The sequence below is a fragment of the Dipodomys merriami genome, unplaced genomic scaffold (assembly GCF_024711535.1).
Source record: "Dipodomys merriami isolate MVZ:Mamm:240054 unplaced genomic scaffold, mDipMer1.0.p SCAF_1, whole genome shotgun sequence".
In the NCBI taxonomy this organism is placed as follows: Eukaryota; Metazoa; Chordata; class Mammalia; order Rodentia; family Heteromyidae; genus Dipodomys; species Dipodomys merriami.
The window spans coordinates 29,642,835-29,663,882 of NW_027202270.1; the positions used below are offsets into that span (position 1 = coordinate 29,642,835).

General features: G+C 40.9%; 2 protein-coding genes across 29 annotated transcripts in view; one reads left to right on the forward strand and one right to left on the reverse strand.

Annotated features, from left to right (window-relative positions):
• Nucleotides 1–8,339, forward strand: part of Raph1 (Ras association (RalGDS/AF-6) and pleckstrin homology domains 1) — an 83,662-nt gene extending 75,323 nt beyond the window's left edge. The window contains 1 exon segment of the mRNA XM_070018820.1: nt 2–8,339. Coding sequence (XP_069874921.1) covers nt 2–1,525 — 1,524 coding nt within the window. The 3' untranslated portion in view covers nt 1,526–8,339.
• A 4,273-nt stretch (nt 8,340–12,612) lies between these two features.
• Abi2 (abl interactor 2) overlaps nt 12,613–21,048 on the reverse strand; it is a 75,781-nt gene continuing 67,345 nt past the window's right edge. For all 28 annotated transcript variants that reach the window (XM_070019062.1, XM_070018948.1, XM_070018921.1 and 25 more), the window contains 2 exons: nt 20,093–20,266; nt 12,613–13,035 (listed from right to left, as the gene is read on the reverse strand). In XM_070019062.1, the coding sequence (XP_069875163.1) occupies nt 12,860–13,035; nt 20,093–20,266 (350 nt within the window). In that variant the 3' untranslated portion in view covers nt 12,613–12,859. The remainder of the gene's footprint in view (nt 13,036–20,092; nt 20,267–21,048) is intronic.

Sequence of the window (21,048 nt, forward strand, 5' to 3'; positions counted from 1 at the left end):
CCCCCCCCCTCCCCCGCCGCCCCCCACGCCCGGCTCGGCCATGGCCCAGCTGAAGCCCGCCCCCTGCGCCCCTTCCCTGCCCCCCTTCAGCCCCGCCCCGCCCCCGCTGAAGCTCCACCAAGTCCCGCTGGGCCCCGCGGCGGCGCCCCCCGCCCCGCCCCCCGCCGCCCTCCCCCCGCCCGCCCCGCCCAAGCCCCTGCCCCCGCCCGGCAGCGCCAAGGCCGGGCCGCCGCCCGCCGCCCCGGCCGCCCCGGCCCCCGCGCCCCCGGCGCCCCCCGCCAAAAAGCAACCGGCCTTCCCGGCGGCCTACGCGCCGCCCTCGCCCCCCGCGCCGGGCCCGCCGCCCACGCTGCCCAAGCAGCAGAGCCTGGGCGCCAGGCCGCCCGCCTCGCCGCTGCCGCCCGCCTCGCCGCTGCCGCCCGCGCCCGCGCCCTCGGCCGTGAGGCAGCTGGCCAGCCAGTTCCCGCCCCCGCCCGCCGAGCCCCGGCCGCCCGCCGCCCCGCAGTCGCCCCCGGCCGTGAAGGCCAAGCCCAAGTGGCAGCCCGCGCCCGCGCCCGCGCCCTCCCCGGACTTCCCGCCGCCGCCCCCCGAGAGCAGCCTGGCGTTCCCCCCGCCGCCGCCGCCGCCGCCCGCGCCCGCCCCGGACAAGGGCGGCTCGCCCGGTAAAAAGCCCGGCAAGATGTCCAGCCCCGGGGGCAAGAAGCCGCCCCCGACCCCGCAGCGCAACTCCAGCATGCGGGCGGCGGGCGGCGGCGCCGAGCCGCCCGAGCCCAAGAGGCCGTCGGTGGACAGCCTGGTGAGCCGGTTCGCGCCGCCCGCCGACGCGGGCTCCCCCGGCAAGGAGGCCGCGCCGCCCGCCGCGCCCCCCAAGCCCGGGAAGCTGCACCTGCCCGGGGTGCACCTGCCCGGCCTCGCCCCGCACGGCCCCGCGCCCGCCGGCGGCAGGGCCCCGGCCGCGGACTTCCCCTCCCCGCCCTCCGACTCCGACTTCCCGCCCCCGCCGCCCGAGACCGAGCTGCCCCTGCCCCCCGTCGACATCCCGGCCGTCTTCGCCGCCAGCACGTCGCCGAAAGTGGCCGTGGTGAACCCGCAGCCGCAGGCCTGGGCCAAGGCGGCCGGCAGGAGGGCGCCCCCGCCCACCCGGCCCAAGCGCCACGACAGCACGCGCCTCACGCGCGCGGACTCGCCCGAGCCGCCCGCGGCCGCGGCCGCGCCTCAAGTGCCCACCTCTCCCAAGCCCAGCCTTAGCGTCCAGCCGGGGTTCCTGGCCGACCTCAACCGGACTCTGCAGCGCAAGTCCATCACGCGGCACGGCTCGCTCTCCTCCTCCCGCCTGTCCCGAGCCGAGCCCACGGCCACCATGGACGACATGGCCTTGCCCCCGCCGCCCCCCGAGCTGCTCTCCGACCCGCAGAAGGCCAGCCTCGGGGGCAGCCACGTGGCAGGCTATGCGACCCTGCGGAGGGGGCCCCCGCCGGCTCCCCCCAAGAGAGACCAGAACACCAAGCTCTCCCGGGACTGGTAGCTGCCCGCAACTTGCCACGCTGAAGTCATTCTACAATCAGCTCTCCCGAGCACCGTCAGTTCAGGGGTTCAGAGCCTCCTGGTTTGGGGATGTTAATTCAGGTAGTGTCCACCTAGACGTGCACACGCGAGCGTGTGCGCAGCTCACAGAGGTGTGTGTGTATATATGTATACATCCGTGTGTGTGTATATAGAGGCCGGACTGAGAGCGGTTCTATTTATTCCTTTCCTCTCCTCATCTGAAAACGGATTTTGTGTATTTGGGGTGGAAGACATAGAAGGGGCTATGTGTTCAGTCTGTTTCTTTTCGTCTATCACGTGGATTGGACCAAAAAACTTCTAGTTACTATCAGAAGGCATTTTCTAAGTGTCTGTCCATGTGCAGCTTATTTGTGCATGTTGTTATATAATTAAGAGATGCATAATGTGCTTTTTCTCAGTTGGAGAAAACCACCAAAATGTCTGGTGTATCTATAGGGCTTTTGTTTTTTCTTTTCCCCCCAGTTGGTTGAAGTTAGAACTTGACTGAGATTTCGAGATGCTACTCTAGACATTAAGGGGCACTTTAAATCAAGAAAATCTCTCAGCTTCATAGAACGGGTAACTAGTACAGAATGGGGAAATACTCAGATATTATATGTGGCTATACATAGAAAGTAAATCCATGGTGTAATTCTAGTTGCAGTACTGCAATGATGCCACTGACATCTAGGATGTGTTCTCTTTAACAGGTAAGCTCTCTGCCTACAATTCATGGAAATTGTGATACTGTTATTCTGAGTAGTTTGAGTACTGTTGTATGAAGCTTCATCACCGTGGAGGTGAAGATCCATTACAGTATCACTGTAATATGCTGTTCTTATATGTCTTTAGATCACAGCTCTTATAGTGTGCTCTACAAGGGTAGATGTTGGTACTGTGGACAATCAGCATATGAAATACACATATGTGCAGTGCCCATTGTGGTACGTCATTAGGAAAACAGAATCAGCTTCTCCAGTGCCTGTCTTTTTTGTACATTGCTCTCTAAGAGGAGTAAGAAGACAAAAAACCTGGGCCTGGTGTCACTCAGGTTGTTTATGGGTTATATATAATATGTAATCCCATAGAAAGAAAGAAAGATAATAAATGAGGCTTTTGATAATTTTATCCAAGGCTACTAGAACTACTAAGACCGTGGCGGGTTGTAGACATGTGTCCGGGTGACTGGTTGTTCTGATGGCACAGTACTGTGGCAGACTGCAGTCAGTGACATTACTAATCATGCACGTGGAATCTGCTGATGACACACTACACTTCTATATACTTTATATGCTTTTGTTTTGTGACTTTTCCTTGATATGTATTGTCTTGTTCATCTATGATAGCAAATTGACAGGAATAAAATGCAGTCTTGTAGCTGCTTTTAAGCAAGAGAATAAAAGCTGACCAGTCTAGCAATGATAGTGCATACATCTGGCAATGAAAGGCTAACTGCAGAAATCTTAGGCACTTCCCTAAGAAGCGTGCTAATTAGAGTGGGGCAAAGGTGGTAAATTATCAAAAAATAAAAGTTTTACTATGCAAGGTTATGAGTACGACCAAGAACTCTCCCAAGCGAAAACTGATTCACAGATGAAGGGGCACTTCTCCATTGCCACGTGCTTACAGAGCAATAAGAAAATATAGTTACCATTGTGATCGTTCTTTAAAATCCTTGGTTCTTTATTTAGGGGATCTTTTGTTCAGTTTTGCTAGGCTTCATAGGCTTAGAAAGTGACCTTGGAACATATCTGCATTGTGGATCTAAGCATGTACCCTAATTTGAGTAACCTTGGTTACAAATTGCCAAACTCTACTGGGCCTCTGAATGAATTTCCCAGCCTTCCACCCTGCTGCTTTATATTTTAAGGAGCCACCCATATTTGTAAGGTAGGCTTAGAATATGGATCTACTTTTCTAAATGTTCATCTCTAGGGAGTTCTGAAGGATTTTTTTAAATTGTTTTTTTTTTTCATTTTTTTTAATGAGGGAAAATAGTTTTAATTTTCCTCTAGGGAGAAAAATAATGTTTTGTCTTCTTTCACTTATATTAGACCTCTCCATCCATAGAATTTCTTGGTCTTTCTTGTATTCATCCTGAACTGCTGCTGCTGATGTGTATTCTTGGAGCAGACATCTCTGAACACTAGTGATGCCAGACAGGGACCGAGTCATTTCTGTCCCCAATCCTGTGGGCTGACCATAGGCTGTTTCCATGTGTTTCTCCAGTGATGGAACTATTCTTAAAAAAGGTGATTCAGCTGAATCAGAAGAGTCCAAAGTGACACTATACTTTTAGTTTGGGTTTGTTGGGATGTAGTGTTGGTTTGTTTTCCCTGGGATTACTTGGTAGTTTCATGACTTTTTTCCTCTGGTATGTTAATGTCACCTACTGCCTGCCAGGCAACACTAGTACTGTGCCTTCTTTCACTGCTTTCTGCTCAATAGTTCCAGCCCACATAGCTTCTTCAGCCAGCAGAGAACATGTGGAGAACTAACTTGGTTTTACTGATCAGTGAATGGTATGGGTAAGGCCATGCTGCTATTGAGGGCAGTGCAAATAGGTGCCTAGGAGAGGTGGTGATGTGCACAATTAGGGACACTCCTTTTATCGGTAACTTCAAAACCGGAAGAACAATAGATCTATCACTGCTTCATAAGGTTCACAAGAAATTTAAACATCAGACTGGTCTGTATTGAATTCTACCAGCTTGGCTTCTACTACTCAAAATATTTTAAAATACCTGTGTTTCTTAAATGATGCATAATTCTCACTTGGAAAGAAAAACCACTAATTTTTTTTTTTTTTACACATATCCCTTTAGCTGTAAGCAGGCTTTTAAAAAAAAAATCTGGAACTTTTAAGAATGAAAACGATAGGGTCTAATGATAGGGTCTAATGAAGACAAATTCTGTAACATTTAAGACATTTTCAAAGTAATACAATTATTACGTGTTTTACAGTCCTCAAGCATTAAGGTGCTCCTGCCCACTGAGAGTATATCTTGCAGAAAACAGTCAATTGTTTGGGGTCCCCTCTGTTTGCCTTGTTGCTATATAAATAATGCTGAGTTTATCAGGCAAGTTAAAATTGAGAGGTCTTCCAGTAGAATGATAATTCTAAAATCAAAGCTAACTGCAGGACCTGGAAATCCAGTTTGAGTTTCAGATGCAGCTATTCTGGCATAAACTGCTCATCTCCTCGTGTCAAGGATCATTTATTCTGCAACAAGTTTCAGGTAATGGGGTGTATTGGTTGTATCCCACTTCCTTCAGAACCCTTTGTCAACTTTATTCCCCAGCTAAAACCAATTTTATGTTACAAACACAAGGTACCTTTTAAGTAAAACCCATTCCTTCTTTATAAATTACCAAACTTTTTCCCATACCTTCTGAACTAACATAAGTAATCACAGTGATTTTACTCATGTTAGACCAAGTAAGTCCCTATGGCCCTGTGTGACTTAGGTGTGATAATGTGCTTTCAATAGGACAGGCATAATAATTTATGTCTCTACATCTGACCAAGTATGACTTGCTTTTTAAAAAAAATACCTTTAAATTGTAAATACATTTTTGGCACTTTGAGGCTTTTTCTTATTCAACTTTACATCATTTGTATAAAACATGGTATACCTAATCCTACAAAAATATGCAATCTCTTGCAAAGTTCAGATCTGACTGAAAGAGATGTGCAAGTAGAACAGAATTAAATATCTCACTGTCTTTTAAGCTGTTTCCTTTTAAGTCCATTAACATTTCAACATCTTGACCACTCCAACCCTGAAAAAAATCAAAAGCCCTTAGTTTTGTGCTCTTAAAAAATATGTGAAAGAAATCCATAATCTTAACAGTAAACTTGGTCAATAAAAGTAAGCAAAACCTACTACTTGAGGGGGTTAAAAAAAACTGGTTTGCTTGTTGCTTGAAGTAATAAAACATTGAGAAAACTATTTGCTATAATAATCCCCAGTGCCTTGAACCCTTTTGGAATAATAGCAACACAAATACACACCCCAATATCTCAACAAGCAAACTTTGAGGTGCTAATGAAAGCAAAGTATTCCTGGTTTGGGCCAAAACGGAAAAAAAATAACTCTTGAAAGAGTTGGCTTCATCTACCTAAATGAGATCTGGATGCTTTCCACCAAAGACATTTTAGAGAAGTGAAATCGAGTCACAGTGATGGGTAAATATTACATATTTGAGATACAGCTGGGTTCAGAAGTGCATATGCTTTGTGTGTGTAGCTCTAAATACCAAGTGCATGACTGGGATTGGAGACAATCTCCTAGGCAGTAAAATGTGTCTGCAGCACTTACAGTGGGGAGGGAGAGCATCCTTCATTTTGGGATCTGCCCATTGGTTCGTTCAATTTATAAATTATATCTTCATACCAAAAACGGCTGTTTTCATGATTCCTCACCTCCTTTCTACTTGTAAATAATCTCCCACCTATGAAATAAGCATTAACTGGAATGTTTCAAAACCATTTTTCTTAAATGTCAGCCACTATGATGTCTTACAGAGATTTTTAAAGATAAAATATTGATAGCTTGTGCTAAATGTTATAAAAAACATTGTTTACTGTTTAAGAAAAATTGCACATTGTTTAACCGGGATTGCTCCTTCCCTCATTTCTTTCTTCTAGGCTATGGGAGCTTTGTCATTAATAGCTGTAATGTAGAGATACCCTTTTAAAGCATGAAGAGATGCCAAGAGAAACTGCATTATAAAGTACCAGATAGAGGACATTATTCTGAGGATTATGCACAGCTCGGTAAAGATGAAATTGTTTATCTTTCAGCCTTGTTGCTGTTTATTTCTTCTGTATAAATACGCCCATTTCATCATGTGCCTTGCTCCGATTTGTGCAAAGCATATATATATATATATATGCATATATATACACACACATATATAAATATATATATATATACATGAAAGAGATATATTCAGTACTACTGATGTTTTTGTTTTGCTGGATTAAGTTATTTTCAGTTTTACTCTTGCCAGTTACTGTCAGTCACCTATTATAATGGCTTAGGGCAGTAGTCATACAGCCAGTGTTTGTTTTTCCCAGTTACATGTTTTCATTATGTCAGTCTACCCAATCCTTAATAAAAATAATACATAGATTACATTTAAACACAGGGATTTGAGTGTTCATGAATCGGCACCATCAAAAACATTGTTTTTTTAGGTCAGGGTACCTCCCCCCCCAAAATAGGCTTTACCGTAAGTGTGAAGATGGATAATTTATATTAACAAACTGCAGAGCTTTGGTCATTAAATGCATTAGTAACTAAATGATTTTAAATAAAGCATACTAGGTACAAACTAGTAAAAAAGGAATGCCTTTCTCCCCTGCTCCCCCCCAAGGCTTTGAAATGTTCTGTTGGATAGCCATGTTAAGATATATGTGTTCTCACATTAACAAATCTGTTCACTGATTTACCAAAACCAAAAAAGGCCTCTTCCTCCTCCTCCTCCTCTTGCCATCTGTCAGACTGCTCTTATACCTTTCAAGGAAGATGTTTACTGTATAAACTGGGCATGAGGCAACCAGACAACGGAAGAAATGGCATACTACTTACTCCCTCAAATCCACAAAGCACTTCAACCCATGTGATTCCACAGGAGTCAACTAAGACAACGAACACTAGATACTACATATCTTTGATACAAGATTGCTCATAAGTCAAAAAGTTGTTATTTATGAATAAGAATTCTTCATTTATGAAAATACTCTTTCAAAATGTATTATAGCTAAGTGTTCATTTTTCTCACACATTATTTAATGACATCCAAAAAGATGGATTAGGAAGACGGGAAAACTGAAGCCGCACTCTTGGATATCTTTTTCTTGGAGATAAACATAATATCCATTATACTCTCAAGCACATCACTAGAAAATTCTTTTAGTCAACTTATCATCTGGAATGATAGCTAACAGACTACACATCACATCTGGCCTACATTTTTAAAGTCAACTTCCATTTTCTGTGTTGAAAGAATTTTACATTAGTAAAATTCACACATACTTGAGAAAGTATAGTTCATAACTGGAGAAACTGCCTTGGGAAAAAACCCACAGAAATCAACCTTAAGGTTCAACTGGTAAAAAGGAAGGGAAAAAAAAAAAAGCATCTCTAGAACAAAGCCAAGTTGGGGCTTACCCTCAATACTTAAGGTAAAAAACTTTTTAATTTCTATAAGTATTTCAGTTAACATCAGTAGAAATATAAAATAATAATTCAGAGACAATGAAAAATATCCCTGTTTTTCAGATGACATACCGTTTTTTGAAGATTGAATACTTTCACAAATAATTTCACAAGACACGAGTATATTTTGTATGGTTTTATTGAGGTCAACTTTTTTTTAGTACACAGCAATAATTCCAAATATAATTTTAAAAATTAAAAAGTGAATATTCCCCCACATCTGGAGGTGATTTAATGGCATACACAAACATTACTGGCAACAGACTGTTCCCTCAAGTTGCCTGAATGGTATTTTACTCAACACTACCAACTTGCTCTGGGAGCTTAAAAGTATAACTAGCCAGATCATAAGTTGTTTACAACCTTATTTGTAAATTATTTTAAGAAGAAAGGTTCATGAACACAAATGTGATAAAAATTGCAGAATTCAGAAGTTGCAAAAGAGTTTTCATTTTAATGTGAAAATAAACTTTTGGTAGGGTTTCGTTTTTTAACCAAAAAAAAAAAAAAAAGGCTTAAGATATTATACACAGCTAGGCCCTGTCATTTCAAATAGAGATTCTCAAACTCAAGAGCATAAAGTAAACATAAAGATAATGAGCTCAATGCCTCCATTTAATAACTTTTATAAGGCTCTCGTAAATAAGGCTGTTCTCTGTGCTGTGCTCTTGCCAGTGTTGAACTAATGCATTTTTGCTACACACATAGAAGTTTGTGCTGAAGTTTGTGGGCAAATTTTATTTTCACTAAGGTTATACTTAACATACTCCTTTAAACAGTCTCAATACTCTGATGGTTATCAAAACATGGCATCTTTTCAAGTATATTCCTGAAAACATCAAGTAGAATGTGTTTAAAGAAAATACTGCATATTTAAGACAGTTGTGGTGCACTGGAAAGAGTACCAGACAGAATCAAGAACTCTTCCACCATTAGCTAGCTGTTCACCAGCAATTAAACATAGCAGTCAGACAACCAAAAAATTCAAAAACTCATCAAGCTCTAAAATTCTATGATTCTGTGAAAATCATGGGGAAAATATCACATTCACACCAAGGAATTCCTGGCCAAAAAAGTTTGGAAGTAAATAGGTCCTCATGCTTTTCAAAGATGTAGCAGTCACCTGTCAATTCCAACATCAAACCCTTTTCAGAGATAAAGGTGGCTTTCAAGACATGCCAGGCTCACTCCAATTGGAGAAAAGGTAATAAAAGGTGAACAGTTCTTAATGCACAAAGGTCACCTACAAGAAAATGTAAATAAATATAAAAGCAAACTACTAGCATATTGATACTTCCTCAAACAGGAAGAGAATTCTCTTCAATCAGTATAAAAGTACTAAAGACCAGACTATGCTGCAGACACTACTACAAAGATGCATAGAACATTCTAACTGATAATAATAATAAACAGGTTTGATGAAGGAAAGGAACAGATGAAAATGTCATGAAGTGACTTAGGAATACAGCAAAATCAGCAGTCATACCAACCTCAAGATGGAGACAAGCAGGAGCCTCTGAAGAAGACAGAATAAAGTAGCCAGAAGATGGAAAATAATGAACCCTATATATTAAAAGATTCATATTTATTTCAAACACAGCAGGATGAGTATCTCAGGCTTAGATTTTGAAACATTGGCACTCTTTATTTCCAATCTGCCTTGACTATAGGTCAAAGACAAGAATTTATATCCTCATAGACTTTCAAATATTAATACTAAGAAAAAGGAACCGATTTGGGCCACACAAACATTTTAGGAGGAAAGAACACCATCATTCCCTCTATGTTAATAAAATGGTTGCTTACTGATCAAATTTTAAGACAGGTTATCTTTGCAATATTATTAATATGTAGCATATCAAGATTTTCTTATTTGAAATTCAAATACCAACCATCTTTAGTTTATTAGAAAAACGGATCTGACACTTAAAAGAAACTATCTCATGGACTATTAATGGCATGCAATCTATATTACATACATTAAAAGTCTCCGATTACTGTAGGCCTAGTTCATTATTATGTAGTATGCTTTCAAGAGAACCTATAATCCTGAATACTCAGTAGGCTGAGATCTGAGGATCATGGTTCAAAGCCAGCCCAGGCAGGAGTCCATGAGACTCATCTCCAGTTAACCATCAAAAAAACTAAAATTGGCCCTGTGGCTCAAGTGGTAGAGTGCTCACCTTGAGCTGAAGAGCTCAGGGACAGTGCCCAGGCCCCAGAGTTCAAGCCCCACAACCAACAACATCAAAAACCGTTTAAGCTAGTGTTTGTGGAGGCTGGGAAGGTGGCTCAGTGGTAGAGTGCTTGCCTTGCCTGCATGAGGCCCTGGGTTTGATTCCTCAGCACCACATAAGCACAAAAAGCCAGAAGTGGCACTGTGGCTCAAGTGGTAGAGCACTAGCCTTGAGCTGAAGAGCTGAGGGACAGTGCCCAGGCCCAGAGTTCAGGCCCCATGACCGAAAAGGAAAAAATAGTGTTTGTTTAAAAAAGAAAAATGCTGGCCACTCATGGCTCATGACTGTAATCCTAGCTACTCAGGAGGCTAAGATATGAGGATCATGGTTCAAAGCCAGCCTGGGCTGAAAAGTCTGTGAGACACTTATCTCCAATAAACTACTCACAAAAAGCTGGAAGTGGTGCTGTGGCTCAAGTGCTAGCCTTGAGCACAAAGAGGCTCAGGGAGAGCACCCAGGCCCTTAGTTCAAGCCTCAGAACCAGTTAAAAAAAAAAAAAATCTTGAGCGAGGGAAGGGGTGACATTGCCCAAAAGGAAATGCACTTTTTACCTGAATTAGTGACTCTGTAACCCCTCTGTTCACCACCTTTACAATAACAATTTAAATTTTTAAATAAAAAACTCATATAACATTCCTATTGAATCATAGGAAAAAACCAACAGACATAAATTTCCCCCAGTGCAGATCTTCAGCATAAAGGGCCTCACCAGTACCTTCTGCACAGCAGGCGAGCTGCACTCCTGCTGACTGCCACCGCAGCTCAGTTCTGCTGCTTTTGTTTCTGGAAGTACTGAGCTAGCTGCTGGATTTCAAAACACCTTCTGCCTTTATTAACCCACAAGCTTTCTCAGCAAAATGCTACTAAAATAAATAATTGAAAAAAGTAATTTCAAAAGATTCTAGTTATGCACCAATACTTAGGAGAGTTCAACCTTTCTATTATAGTCTTGTTTGGTCTCATTATGGAGCTCAGAGAACATTTCCAAGCCATTAGTTTGAAGGAAAGCAAGGAGTAAGTCATGTGAAGATGACCTAACAAAAGCAAGAAGTAGAATGTGTATTAAAGACAAGTTATTAAAGCTAAATGTAGAGCATTAAGAAAAACTGAAATGCAAAACAAGTTCTAATGTGTTTTTTAAACAACTTTAAAACAGAAAAGTTTGGTAAGAAAACTAGCTGAATCTTAATCAAATTGTGATGTTTTATGCTCGGATAAGATTTACAAATGAAAGTTAATTTCAGCCTACACCATTTAAATTTCCTCATACACTACACTTGTTCATCTTTCAACCAAGTTCTATGTACTACTTGTTGTGTTCAAGACCTACATTTGAAATCGATCGATGAAGCTATTGCCTCTTGGCAAAGACCTATTCTGACCAAGTTTCTGGACTGGAGAAGTATGCTGGAACTCTGGACCCACTATCATGGTATTTACCTCTGAGCAGCAACCACTCTACTGTTTTTCAATATTTGTTATGCTAATGACAAATGATTATTAAAGCCATCAGATCTGTACTCAGTTTGAAGCTGTCACTGTTCAGATGGGGAGAAATATCTTTCTGCTGTTTTTCTCTAAGTTATACGGATCTATTTTTTATCAATTTAATTAGATTAGAATTTCTGCTTATTAATCTTACTCTCTTTTATTCTTAGTTTCAGATATAAAGTTCAAATTTTTATTAAGAGCAGCTACTTCTGAGTTTAATCATACAAAATCAGGTTCTTTACTACATAGAGCTTAGTGAGATAATGCTAGGCAGCAGCTAACACTGGTCATTAATAACATTCAGAGAGCACAGTAACAGCCTTCCATTCCCAGTGACTGTAAAGACAATTGTAACTGCTATTCTCTTCCTTTAAAAAAAAAACACATACATATATATATATATACATATGTAAATATACATACATACATATATATGTGTGTGTGTTGTTTTTAAATAGCAAAAGAATAGTAATAGTTGGCTTCACCTCCAAAATCATAATCTTGGAAACAGTAGCTAAGACAAGGACACTACAGTTCAGTCCATCAGAGCCTTAAGAACCTTAATTTCTAGCTTCACACACCAACCTCAGCATACAAACCAACCTACCTACCACATTTCACATCGGGCACCGGCTCTTAATGGCCATGTATCTTATGCAGCAGCACATTATAATCAAACTATGGCAACCGTTTACCACCTTCAGAATGTTTGGAGACTTTCACATTTCATCATCCTTATAATCTACAAAGACATGGATGCAATTGAGTTTAGTATTAACTTGTCTGGCACACTCAAGTGCTGAGAGAATGTAGAATTTACAGTGTTTAAGAGGAAAAACGCCATCTGAAACCATTTTTTTAAATAGTTAAGTATAGTATTTAAATATTGGTTCCCTCCTCTTCATACTTGTGATAGAAGTAAGGAGCTAGGATTCCACTGGGCCATGAGTTTAACCCCTTAGCACAGACAGTGAAGAACATCCAATGTCACAAATTCTGTAGGAAGAGGAATCCAAAAGTATACAGTATTCCTGAGAAAGATCCCAGATTTTTTTTTTCTGAATCAGTCAATCTGATTTGTTTTAGCTACATACTTAAATATGTAGGTATACTTTTGACATATTCAGAAATGGTCACTTTATTTCGATCCAGACAGCTCAGCATAGTACAAATGATGGCAGAAAGATGCATTTGTTCAGATTTGGCTTGTCTTTTTGTTTTTAATACTGGGGATTTAAAAAAAAGTAGTTTTTCTCATTTGTACCCTTCTTTCTATTTCACTGGAGGAAATGCCCAGGGCCTCTGGGTAATCTGGGAAGACCTGACTATTCCTGGGAGGAAGCACAGCCCTGCTGAACTTTACTCGGAATAATGCATGATGGATTCAACATAATTCCCAGGAAAGAGCCCAGTCACTCCATTCATAACGCCTTCATACCAACCATCATCATTCTTCTTGATGACATAAATAATGGCTCCTTCCTGAAAGGACAGCTCATCTTCCTTGTCTTTTGTGTAATCATATATTGCCACAACTAGGAGGGGAAAAAAACAGGATGTGAAGAAGTCTATTCCTGAAAAATAAAACCATGAGCACTCAAAGCAACTTTATAAATAAGCACACACAAAATTTATGTGTGTGTATGTGTATACACACATCTCTATCTTGTAACCACTCCTATACAAATGAAATCCTATTTCCTGGATCCAAAAATTAAGTTAGGTTCTAATTAGTGCAAGTGGCAAAAAAAAGAAAAAGAGAACAATTAGCCTCATTTAGTCTAACATCTCAGAATATGAAAAATGGCTATTTTATCAGCTACACTTGTGTTGAGGTACCATCACATACTGTGTAAAAACCATACTGCATAAAAACACCACATTGTGTAAAAACAGTTACTTGACAGAATTAAACTAGTTCTGTGACAAACATGAGAGCCAAGTGAGTAATAAAACAAATAGATTCCTATCTCCTTCCTAATCACTGAGTCAGATGATGGTTAAATTCTCACAACTAATGTACAAATAAATAATGAGTCTACTATATAGCTCTTCTTTATAAATATAAGCTGTATTATGTCATCAATATATCAAAATAATAGTCTAAAAGTAATAACCAAGACACCTATAGGCTCTCAGTGGCGAATGATTGATTGATTGATTGATTGATTGATTGATTGATTGATTGATGCTGGTCCTGGGGCTTGAATTCAGAGCCTCTACCACTTGGGGCCACAACTCCATTTCTGGCTTTTGGCAGTTAATTGAACATAAGAGTCCCACAGACTTTTCTGCCTGGGTTGGCTTCAAACTGTGATCCTCAGATCTCAGCCTCCTGAGTAGCTAGGATTACAGGCGTGAACCATTGGCTCCTAACTCTGTGACTTTTATTATTACTTAAACCAGTGGTCACAGGGACCTTGCTCACATAATCTCTGACTGCTAACTCCAACTACCTCAACAGCTTGGTAAAAATTGGGTACCTTATACTCCAATTAAGACAACTTTTATACAATCCTGTTACCAGTTTTAAACCATTCAAGAAATTCACTCAATAACACCATTCATCCATGCTCTGAGAAGTACATACTAGTTTTTTTTGTTTTTATTGTTTAGTTCCTCATGTAACCTTATTCCTCATATAAAGATACAGGACACAGAAACCACAACAGGGACTAATAATATCATGCAACTTGCCTTAAAAAGTTAAAAGAAAGTATGTGTTTCTGGCTCACCTTACTAAAAAATAAATGGCTTATTTGTAAATATCTTCTTTTTGCTGATACATTTAGGATGTTAGGAAATACTTTCCAAGGGTCTAGCGTGGAAGAGTTCAGGCTGTACTTCTTAAAAAGACAACCAAATAGGGGCTGGGAAAATGGCTCAGTGGTAGAGTGCTTGCCTTGCATGCATGAGGCCCTGGGTTCAATTCCTCAGCACCACAGAAGCAAAAAAAGCTGGAAGTGGTGCTGTGGCTCAATTGGTAGAGCACTAGCCTTGATCTGAATAGCTGAGGGACAGCGCCCAGGCCCAGAGTCCAGACCCCACAACTGACAAAAAAGAAAAGAAAAAAAGATAGCCAAACATGCTGGGTACCAGTGCCTCATATCTGCATTCCTGGGAGGCCGAGATTGAACAGATAAAGCCCACCCTAAACAGAAAAGTTCATGACAGCCCTTTCTCAAGCCAGTAAGCTGGGCTTGCTGGCACACAGCAGCCATTCTAAGCTCCCTGAGACGATTGTAGTTCCAGGACAGCTCAGGGAGAAAAGTCTCTGAGATTCCATCTCTGGAAGCCCAAAAGTAGATTCATCACAAGATGCTAGACCTTACCTTAAAAATAACCAATGAAAAACAAATCTGGAGGTGTGGCTTAGCAATAGAGCACCACTCTAGGAAGCTTAAGACCCTGAGTTCAAAACTCAGTTACATAAAAAAGGTAGCCAAACCCAAACATGATTCAATGTAATTTTATGTCACAAGTTAAGCTATAAACCTTGTATTTTCCAACATTTTTGTTTGTTTTTTTGGGTCTGGTCGTGGGGCCTGAACTCTGGGCCTAGGTGCTGTCCCTCAGCTCTTCAGCTCAAGGCTAGCGCTCTACCACTTGAGTCACAGCGCCACTTCCGGCTTTTTTCTTTTTGCTTATGTGGTGCTGAGGAATTGAACCCAGGGCCTCATGCATGCAAGGCAAGCGCTCTACCACTGAGCCACCTTCCCAGCCCCTCCAACATTTTTCAAAGTTAATATTTTTCAAGCTTACAAAAAAATACAGAATATAAAAAGGTTGCTGCTACAATTAACTTTAGAAGCAATAAAAGTTATTTAGCTATATGTGTATTAATTTTCTGTTTTAAAATGTAGAAATTGGGGCTGGGGAGGTGGCTCAGTGGTAGAGTGCTTGCCTTGCATGCATGAGGCCCTGGGTTCGATTCCTCAGCACCACATAAGTAGAAAAAGCTGGAAGTAGGACTGACGCTCAAGTAGTAGAGTACTAGCCTTCAGCTGAAGAGCTGAGGGACATCTCTCAGGCCCAGAGTTCAGGTCCCACTACCGACAAAAAAAAAAAAAAAAGAAGAAGTAACTGTATGGGCTGGGAAGGTGGCTCAGTAGTAGAGCGCTTCCCTTGCATGCATGAGGCCCTGGGTTTGATTCCTCAGCACCACATAAGTAGAAGAAAAAAAAAAGCCTGAAGTGGCACTGTGGCTTAAGTGGTAGAGCATTAGCCTTGAGCTGAAGGACTGAGGGACAGCACCCAGGCCCAGAGTGCAGGCCCCACGATGGGACCAAAAAAATAAAATAAAATAAAATGTAGAAATTATATTAGGTAGGATTGACAGAGTATGATTCTAGGACCTCTGTTTATAGTGGTAAAGAACTGGACAGCTGGTTTTGTTTTTTTCTTCCCTGCCTCCCTGCCCCACTCATACCAGAGTTTGAACTCAGGATCTTATGCTCACTTGGCTTTCTTTTTTTTTTTTTTTTTTGGGTCCGGTCGTGGGGCCTGAACTCTGGGCCTGGGCGCTGTCCCTCAGTTCTTCAGCTCAAGGCTAGCGCTCTACCACTTGAGCCACAGCGCCACTTCCGGCTTTTTTCTTTTTGCTTATGTGGTGCTGAGGAATCGAACCCAGGGCCTCGAGCATGCAAGGCAAGCGCTCTACCACTGAGCCACATTCCCAGCCCTCACTTGGCTTTCTTGATCAGACTGACCCTCTACTAAGTACTTAGGCCATGCCTCCATTTTACTGGTTATTTGGAGATAGAATCTCATGGACTTTTTCAGTCCAGGTTGCCTTTGAATTATGATCCTCTAATCTCAGCCTGCTGAGTAGCTAGGATTATAAGCATGAGCCACCAGTGTATTTATGCCTATTATTATTATTGGTGAGGTAGCTGTAACGTTAGTGATCAGTTATGAAACTGTTTTTTGTTTTGCTTTGCCATTTTTTGCATACTGGAATTGAAACCCAGGGCCTTGAGTGCTTGCTAAGCAGGTACTCTACCACTTAAGCCACTCCACCAGTCCTTTTTTTAAAAATAATGTTGGCTATTCTCAACGTGGGGTCTCATTTTATGTCCAGGCAGGCGTAGGCTATAATCCCATTATGCTTCTTTGGTCACTGGGATGACAAGACACATACTACTCAGCCACTGGGTATGCCCAGGCTGGCTTCAACCAGTAGATCCCCTAATCTCCACCTCCAAAGGATTAGCAAGCATTACAGGCTTGAGCTGCTATACCCAGTAGCTCAAAAACAAAAAGAACATATACACACACCAAACACACACACACATATACAATGCTGTTTAAAAACATTCATTTTCATTCCGGGGAAAGTATACGCCAGTAAATTACTTATTTACTTCTATATCACAAAGCTATTCTTCAAAAGGAAGACACATTTGAATTAGAGCAAAAGACTTTATCAAAATAATTCTAGAACGAGTATGGTGGAATATGAGGCCAAGGCACAACTAGGCCAGACCGGAAAAAAGGAAGCATAGTGAGATGACGCTGTCTAAAACAAAAACAAAACTCTTCTCATCGGGCTTCTAAATACGTAAATACCAGCTAGTTCTAACTAAACTCTATATTCTGTATTATTCAACCAACCAGTTATTAAGAAATACTACCTAAATATACACTGGGGAAAAAAAACTGAGATGATACCAAACTAAAATGAAAAGTGATATATAGAGGTGACTAGTAGGAGCTAAAAAAGAATGACTACCAAATACTGTACAGCATGTACCTAGGAATTAAGTACATTAAATTGGTAGAAAATCAGAACATTAGTAAGATTATCTATCTCAATATACTCCTTATTAAGTCATGTTCTGAAATGAGATGATTTACATGGGAAAAGCAATGCTTATCCTAAATAGTAAAATCCCACTTAACATAGTTTGGAACTGTTGTGTGATCTGACATAAGATAGAACAAGGCTAACTCAGACATTATCAGTGAAGAGTATGTTAAAACTGCTTAACAATACAGTGGGAATTAACAGACTTTCCAGAACCTAATAGGAATGCTATTTCTATTAAAATGATACTGCTTAGTTCACGCAATCATACTATTTCTGTCCACCATTCTGAAGTAACTGTCACTGAAAGGTGACCAACTGAAGAAAGGTTCTAATTTTGAGATCCAGTCTCCTCATTCTGTTCTTCAATGACCTTCATGCAGTGTTCAGCACTGATTACCTATGACATCTTCCTTAACTATAGTTTCTCCTGTTTCTATTATTATCACTCCTCTTACCTTCCCTAAATCACTGATCACACAGTATAGAGATTTTTTTTGGGGGGGGGGTAATTACTATCACCAGTGCTTGAACTCAGGGCCTTGTGTTCTCACTTGACCACACCCAGTCTGGAGATGAAGTCTTGTAGACTTTTTCTCCCTGGATGGCTTCAAATCTCAATCCTCCAGGTCTCAGACTCCTGAGGAACTATGATTGCAGGTGTGAGCCACTGGCACTAGATCATTATTCATTTTTTATTATCAATAGAGCAGCCATGCTGACTTAGAGGAACAGAGGAAAACACAGGAAAGAGACTACCTTGTGAGGACAGAAATGTTACCTGACATTTATCACAAATTATTCATACATCTAGGTAAAAGAAACACAGATGAGCTGGAAATACAGAAGAACAGATGACTTGATAAAAAGGAAGAGAGGTGAAATGGCACAGACAGAAATTCACTAAGAAGAATGTAATGCAAGCAAATACTATAACACAAGAATCTGGCAAATCCCAGCACTTAAGCTTAGGAAATGGTTAGGATAATATTCTATCATTCAAATCACAACTATCACACTTTCTGATTTACAGGACATACTTAACTTTCCTATTCTTTTTATTCCAATAAGGGTCCTTGTACATTCTAGGAAAACACTCTGTCACTGAGCTATACCCCTGGCCATTATCTCCTATTTCTTCTGTCCAAAAATGTAGACAAGAATGTCAGGTTTTTCTATTTTTGCATAAAAGTTTTTTTTTAATTTAATGGTTCTGGAGTTTTGAACTTGGGGCCTGGTGCTTGCTAGGAGATGCTCTACTACTTGAGCCAAAACTCCAACCCTTCTTTGGTTTAGTTTAGGTAGTGTCTCATGTTTTGGCTCAGGACTAACATCAAACTGTAATCCTCTTCCTACTAACCACAAGCGTGCACTACCACACCCAGCCTGCTGATTGAGTTGAGGGTCACACTAACTTTGCACCAGGGCTGGCCTCAAACCACAATCCTAATTACTGCTCCTGAATAGCTGGAATTACAGGTCTGAGGCCTATGCCCACTATCAAAGATTCAGTATATATATATATATATATATATATATATATATATATATATATATATATATATATATATGTATGTATATATATGTATATGTATGTATATGTATGTATATGTATGTATATATACACATATATATGTATATATATACATATATATGTATATATATATAAAATTATTATGTCCTATTTAGTGAAATAATTTAATTATCCTTACAAAATATCGATCTTTACTACAGATGATATTCCTGGCTCTGAATATACTTTCACATTAATATAGTCAATACAGCTCTCTTTATTCTTTTTCTTTTACTCAAAATTGTCTTTACATTTCGCGTGGATTTCTTATATACAGTATAAAGTATTAGCGTCTTTTTTTTTTTTTTTTTTTTGTCGGTCGTGGGGCTTGAACTCTGGGCCTGGGCGTTGTCCCTTAGCTCTTCAGCTCAAGGCGAGCGCTCTACCACTTGAGCTACAGCGCCACTTCCGGTTTTCTGGTGGTTTTATTGGAGATAGGAGTCTCACGGTCTCCTGCCCGGGCTGGCTTTGAACCGTGATCCTCAGATCTCAGCCTCCTGAGTAGCTAGGATTACAGGCGTGAGCCACCAGCGCCCGGCAGTATTAGCGTCTTTTATCAGGAGGCCCATGTGATGCAAAAGTGTGGGCAGCCACTGGCCAACGCAGCCAATGAGGAAACTAGACTCTTGTCCATGAGGAATGAATCTTACTAATTTGTACATGACCTTGAAGAAGCAGAAAAGCCTTTTGTGATTTTTGTCTTATACAAATCATTTGTAAAACTCAAGCTCAATAGACAACAGATAACCATAACTTAAATAAAATTACACACAATTTTACTACCATGATTTTCAAAATCATAAACCTTGCAAATTATATCACCAAAATTCAGTGGAAGACCCAAATAAATAAAAGTTTACCTATCAGTAAAAAGAATAAACAAAATTATCTCTTTAGCTGGACATTGGTAGCTCAAGCCCGTATTCCTGGCTACTCAGGGAGCTAAGATCTGAGGATTGTGGTTCAAAGCCAGCCCAGAGAGGAAAGGCCATGAGATTCTTATTTCCAATTAACCACCTGAAAACCAGAAGTGGAGCTATGGCTCAAAGTGGTAAAGTGCTAGCCTTGAGTGAAAAAGCTCAGGGACAGCACCCAGGCCTCAGTACAAGCCCAAGACCAACAACAACAAAAAAGATTCTCTCTTTAGTACCAGCCAATTTCATTTCTATATATACTTATTTTCCCATTACTCCAGTGGACTCCTGAAACTTACCTTTTTCCAAGTAAGACCTTGGAGCCCATGGCGGGTCCTCTTCAGCATAAGGATCACTGTACTCAACCACAGCTGCCTCCTCCTCCTCATAATCTTCTGGAGGGGGAGGGGGGGGAGGAGATTCATCAAAGACCGGCTCTTCCGCAGGTGGCGGTGGAGGTGGTGTATCTGAAACTAAAAGTAACAGTATTTTTTACCTCAGCTTCAGAGTCATGAAATGCAAACCAATACTTGAATATAATCTTTTAAAAGCTGAGTGTTCCGTATCAAATACAATGAATGTTCTCTACCTCTAAGCATGGCTTTCTTTCACCATTTTACTTAGTACTGATAAGAGTTGAATGTTTACTGAAATCATTACTGTAGACTAGGACTCCGCAACTTTTTTTTCCTCTTTGGGCTTGAACTCAGTGCCTCATGTTTTCACTTGGTTTTTTTTAGTTTAAGGCAGTTGCTCTACTACTTGAGCCACACTTCCACTTCCAGCTCTGGAACCTTTTTATGTTAACAATCTTTTCAAATAAATCAGTATAATATACATTTAAGCTTTATACTGTGTTCAAGGCAATATGAGAAATATTAATAGTATGGATAATATTTCATTTATAACAATTTCAAGTCCAGGGAATAGTAAAATTTCAACAACCTACTTACTTTCCTGTTGATTCTAATTTTAAAGATGTGAAAATGGGCTTCAAGATTTAATAGTCCTACAGCAGTAAGCAGAGAAAGACCCTGAGTGGTTATGTCTGTTACCTTTAAAACTGTAATACAGAATTTGATAGTTAATAACATTAAGGTTATGTTTCATTATGATTCATTCTATAAAAATCAACTAAGAGTCTATGTTCAGCCTTGAGAAAAGAGCAGTGGACAAAAGCCAAAAAAAAAAAATGGATAGCCAAACCTCCATTTACAATTATGCAGAATAAGCGTGATAAGATGGAACGGGATAA